The 5,769-nt window shown below is 41.8% G+C and overlaps 1 protein-coding gene across 4 annotated transcripts in view; it reads left to right on the top strand.

Moving 5' to 3' along the window:
• Positions 1–1,215: 1,215 nt before the first annotated feature.
• The window catches only part of meis2a (Meis homeobox 2a), a 67,308-nt gene continuing 62,754 nt past the window's right edge, over positions 1,216–5,769 (top strand). Inside the window, exons 1-6 of one of the 4 annotated variants that reach the window (XM_082143568.1) lie at positions 1,216–1,845; positions 2,118–2,335; positions 2,863–3,004; positions 3,247–3,297; positions 3,704–3,754; positions 4,250–4,399. In XM_082143568.1, coding sequence (XP_081999694.1) covers positions 1,834–1,845; positions 2,118–2,335; positions 2,863–3,004; positions 3,247–3,297; positions 3,704–3,754; positions 4,250–4,399 — 624 coding nt within the window. In that variant the 5' untranslated portion in view covers positions 1,216–1,833. The other 3 variants (XM_082143566.1, XM_082143569.1, XM_082143567.1) reach the window with 3 other exon arrangements.

Genomic DNA, 5,769 nt, shown 5'->3' with positions numbered 1-5,769 from the left:
GTCATCAGCCGTTGTGTCGGGATAAACTGCGAGTTTTAGATCTAAACACCGATGTAATTAAAACTGAAAAGGAACGGCTACTCTTCAAAATTGTATTTTACCGAAGTGAAAATACACATGCATTTTTTTCTCAAGGCAGTGATTTATTGTGTTTAAATTTGCACGCATTATTTTGTCTCATTAATAAAGTTCTAGTTGTTGAAATAATTGTTTTCCTGCAGTGATCGCTCACTATCCCTGCTGATTTCTGTAAGTGTGAGATATGCACTTACCCGTGTCTCGGCTCAGGCGTGTGTGTGTGTGCACAGAAGTGCTCGCACTCTTCCTCTTCCTCGCGAGGATGATGATGATGAAGCACTGGTCATCCACTCGCTAGTACACAGTGAACCCTCTCCCTCCCTCCCTCTCTCATAAACACAGTTGCATTTATGAATCCGCTTTAATTGCTGTCTTCATTGTAACCCGAGGTTCGGGTGAGTGTGTTTCTGACCTTCTGCTCGATCTCCTCCAGCGCGTGAACTGTTGATTTCAACAACAGAACAACAGCTCTAAATGTAGACATTTATGTAAAAAGCGGTCGATGGACGCTGATGTCACGATGTGGGCTATATGTTCATTGATGAGGAGTGTTTTAAGGGTCTGTTTGTGGTTTTAGGGGCCACATCTGTAGCACGATCAATATCCTCGCTCCTCCTCTGAAACTTCAGGCCTTCTCATGATTGATGATCTCGGGCTCTTTGAGAACTGAGCAACGCGATGCACGGATCACATTTCAATCTACAAACGCGATTGGACTAAAAGACACTTTCAATAAATTTTTTTTTTTTTTTGCTCTCTTCACGTTATTTTAAAAGTTAACTTTATTTAAAAAAAAAAAGGGGGTCTGCGTAAATAATCATTGTAACTCTTCGTGCCTTGCACATAACACGGGATTTGACACTCGATATCAGTTGCATGCGCAATGCATTACCCGAAGTCGAGTTAAAATGATTTTTCTTTTGTGCATTAAAGACAGTGTTTGAACGCGGTGAATGCGCGTGGCTCCCCCCTCGCGCACCGGACGCTCGCTCGCCTCGCGTCGCGTCGCTCGCCTCGCGCAGGGTTTGGCGTAGAGCTCGCGCAGGACTGGCTGTGCTCAGCGCCACTTCCGGTTTCCGTCATTTCATTCTCCCGCCGATGCGCGCGGCTCGACTCTCTGCGTTGTATAAGCGCGCGAGCGTCCGACCTGCCAACACACACTGACACTCACTCATCTCACACCGCGCGCGAGAGCGAGGGACCGCCGCGTTTTTTAAAAAACTCTTCTCTTTCCCCTTCTTCTTTTTTTTTTTTTTTTTTTTTTTTTCCTCTTTTTTTTTAATACAGTAGTAATAAAACAAGAAAGCGGACCGGAGGCATAAAGAAGACAGGGACTTGTGGGATGAAAACGGGGCTAAAAAGATTCATCCTCTCTTGAACATCATCATCACCAACCATCATTCATTCATTACCTTGACAACCTCTGGCTTTGATTGACAGCTGGAGTGGCAAAAAGCCATGAGACACGACAGTTTAGTTACATGCAGGTTGTTGATGGGCCGGCTGTAACCTTCAGTTTTGGTGCTTGACTTTTTTTTTTCTTTCTTTTCTGGGGGGCAAAGAGAAAAAGAAGAAGAAGAAGAATAATTGCAAAAACTCTTCCCGATGCCTGCGCTCTTTCTCAGCCATATACTGGAGAATAGGAGAATTCGGCGAGTTGCTTGAAAACGGGATCTTTGCGGCGCGTGAGTTTGTGAGCGGACTGGGAAATTAAATCTACGACACAGATCCAGAGGTTTATTGGAGCGCAGGCTGATGGCGCAAAGGGTAGGTTTCAAATCTCCAGCACTCACCTCCACTAACACACGATCTATCACAGGCCTCGACTGTCTGTCTGTCGCCAAAACCACTTCAGTCTGACGCACTTTGTTGGGAATATTCTCCGCGCGAGACACGCGTTACTCTCTTCGGGAAACACAACTTTACCATGTTTTTGGTAATTACGCGCGGCAAACTTTGCCCTCGCGCGACGCTTTTCTTCTCGTTTTGCCAGTTTTGCGTGTGTTTGTGCTCTTCTTGACCCTCTGCTTCTCTTCCAGTACGATGAGCTGGCTCACTACGGCGGCATGGACGGGGTCGGGATGTACGGGGACCCTCACGCGCCGCGGCCGCTGCCGCAGGTCCACCACCTGAACCACGGACCGCCGCTCCACGGCCAGCACTACGGCACGCACGCCCCGCATCCCAACGTCATGCCCGGCAGCATGGGCTCGGCTGTCAACGACGTGCTAAAGAGGGATAAAGATCAAATTTACGGGTGAGTTATAGATATTATATCGGATCCGGGAATTCCTCCGCGCGCGGTCCCTCTTTCCCGCAATAGTTTGCCAGAACTTTAATAGTAGCGTAGCTATTATACGGGGCTTTGCCAGAAATGCTGGCACTATTTTAGGGAATAGCCTACTATACATTTCACTTTGCTTTGCACATTTATTTGTATGCCTTTTTTTCTCTTTTCTTTTGAAACCCTCTTGACGTTCTGCACTTTAAAGCGTTCGCTCACAGCGTTATTTTCACTCGAGTTTAAAATCACCGCTACAAAACCCGATGTGATCGCGACTCTCGTTGAGTGGAAATCCAGTTTAATATTTAATTACTCAGTAGTTACTTGAGTGATTAAATTGCCCATTACACTGCATTTACTACTATCTGAGTGTGATTTAGAACGGAAGCCGCTGAGCTGAATTTGCCCCGTCGCGCTCGGACTCTCACACACACTGTTCCTCGCGGGTTTCCCCGGTGAAATGCTCTGATCGCGGTGTGTGTGTGTGTGTGTTTCTGCAGTCACCCTCTGTTCCCTCTGCTGGCTCTGGTGTTTGAGAAGTGTGAGCTGGCCACATGCACTCCTCGCGAGCCCGGGGTGGCCGGAGGAGATGTGTGTTCCTCGGACTCCTTCAACGAGGACATCGCTGTCTTCGCTAAACAGGTCTCACATCTACTTCAAACATGCAAACAAACACAGATACAAGTCATAGTTTCATGTTATGAGCCCTAACTATATTTCCATCAATACACGAAGCGGCTGCATTTAAGGAGTGTTTAACCTGATCCGTAACGATTGCGATTTTAATGCATCTTTCATTAAAACCCAATTATTAAATTGCTGCACATTACTCATCGATTGTTATTAACCCCGATTTTGTGTGTGTGTGTGCGTGTGTGTTTTAGGTCCGCGCTGAAAAACCTTTATTTTCTTCAAATCCAGAATTGGATAATTTGGTAAGATAACACATCAGCTTGTCTTCACTATTAGTCCACTTCTCTTAAATGAGTCTCTCTGTTTTCTTTTTCTCGAGATTATATTTTTTTTGCATCGGATCTGGAGATAGTGAAAGTAAATACGAAGGGATTTGATGTGTGTCAGGAGTGTTTGAGGTGGAAAAGTCCCTCATTAGGGCTGAAATCACCATCACCCCTTCACACTTTACACTGGCATATATAATGCCTCATGCAAAAAAAAAATATATATATATATTTCAAAAATAATTACTTCTTATTTCTCAAGCACATTATTAACTCTCGAATTATTTCTTAATATTGGGATGTTTTTTGTTCACTACAATTCATAATGTTGCTAACGAATATTAAAATGAAAACATAAGAATGGATGCATTTCTCTTCACAGATGATACAAGCCATACAAGTATTACGGTTTCATCTTTTGGAGTTAGAAAAGGTAATCTTTTATTGATTTGGATTGATTTACTTTTAGAAATAATTTGGATGAATTTACTGCGCTCATCACCAATCTGTGATTCTTCTTCTTTTTATTTTTTTTTAATGAATTTATAATTCAGATTTGGCACTTCTTGATATAATAAAAAATAAAATAAACGATATTAGGCCTATTTGACAAAATTACCCCGAACGTAAATTGTTATTGAAACAATTAATTCTAATTCATAATAATTAATCCATATTCCGTCGATGTTAGTTTAAACGGGATATGACATAGAAATATTTATTTCAAATGAATGAATAATTTCACGGACAAGTTATAGTTGGTGCGAAATGTTGACTAATATTTTCGTGTGTTATTTGTTGGTTTATTTTAGTCAATGAACTTGTTGAGTGTGTCTCTGGAGAATGATTTGCATTGCTGTATTTCTCCGCAGTTTTCCTCTTTTTGCGCTGATTTGTGAGAGAGTATTCTGTCTTTCCTCTGCTATAGGTGCACGAACTCTGCGATAACTTCTGCCATCGGTACATCAGCTGTTTGAAAGGGAAAATGCCCATAGATTTAGTGATTGATGAACGGGATGGAAGCTCAAAATCAGACCATGAGGAACTCTCGGGATCTTCCACTAACTTAGCCGATCATGTAAGTAACCGCTGGGTTCATTGTTTCTGTCTGCGCTGAATACAGTAACAGTAGCTTATTAATGTGAGATCTAAAATATGCCATGAGATTAGAGATCTTTAAATCAGCTTGAATGGTAAAATAAACTGTGCTGAGAGTGTCATGCGATTCTCCTGAACTTGTTCTTGTGAAACACGGTGTGTGTATGGTATAGGCCCTATATCTGATATTTGAAATTATTGCTGGTCTTTGGCGTCGCTACTATCATGTGTTTTATATTTCGGTATTTGTGTATCATTTGGGCTGTTGTTGTACATAATGATCTAGAATTGCACATGATTGCTTTAAACAAATGAATGACTTGGCGTAATATTTTAGTAGGCTAGATGCCGTTGTATAATGTCATGCAGTGAACACTATTGTGTTTAAAGTATTGGACAGTGATGTGCTTCCCCGTAGTTTGCGATGATAATGTTGGTAATGTGTTTAATTGTCTCTTAGCTATTGATTTTTTTAGTTGTGGTTTGAGTCCATTTTACAGGCCCGATCTCCATTACAGTCAATCCAACTATGAATCTTTATATTTAAAATGACATCGGCTTTGTTTAAATGTGCTGATATCGATATTGCATATCAAATGTTGGTTGAAAGGAAAGTTTTCTGCGTCGTGTAGTCATGAGTCTCGTGCGAGTGTCGAGGATCGGGATATATGGATAAACTGAGGCACTTCAGCGGATCTCAGCATCTGTGGGCTTCATCTGTACGGCATTCTAATGAATCAACTGAATTCATCGATTAAAAACCGGGAGAAACATTCAAACAATCATGTAAATCCTCATAGGCCCACTTAACAACTCACTTCGAGTGTAAAAAAAATGTTGAAAATAAGACACGCTGTGCTGTTTGTGATTGGACTCATTTTAATCATGAGAAAATAAAGATGTCAGTCCATCGGAACACTAACCGAGCCTCGAGAATGCATCGAGTTTGCGTTCGAATTTCCCTTTACGTCATTTTTTTCGAACGCTTTATTGCCTAGAATTTCTTTCGTTTATCATTGAAAACTATGGTTATATTCTCGCGCGCGCCATTACCTTACATCGCTAAAACTGCAGATGGAGGAACACTGGGAGCTTTAATATTTATATGACTGTTTGTGAAGGCTATTTTTTATCGGCTGTGTGTGTAAATGTGTGTGTGTGTGTGTGTGTGTGTTGAGGTCCAAACGCCACATTTGCATAGCGTGCACGAGCATGTGTTTGTTAATGAGAATAAATGGTGTGTGTTGCCTGTTGCTGCTCCAGATCCTTCATAAACCACACTCTGTCCTGATGCTCGGAAACTATTGCGATTATATTACTAAAATCTAAATAAATTACAGTGATTAGATT

This window comes from Leuciscus leuciscus (genome assembly GCF_965113295.1).
Source record: "Leuciscus leuciscus genome assembly, chromosome: 17".
NCBI lineage: Eukaryota > Metazoa > Chordata > Actinopteri > Cypriniformes > Leuciscidae > Leuciscus > Leuciscus leuciscus.
The sequence above is the reverse complement of the archived record's forward strand: the minus strand, read 5'-3'. Positions and strand labels throughout refer to the sequence as shown.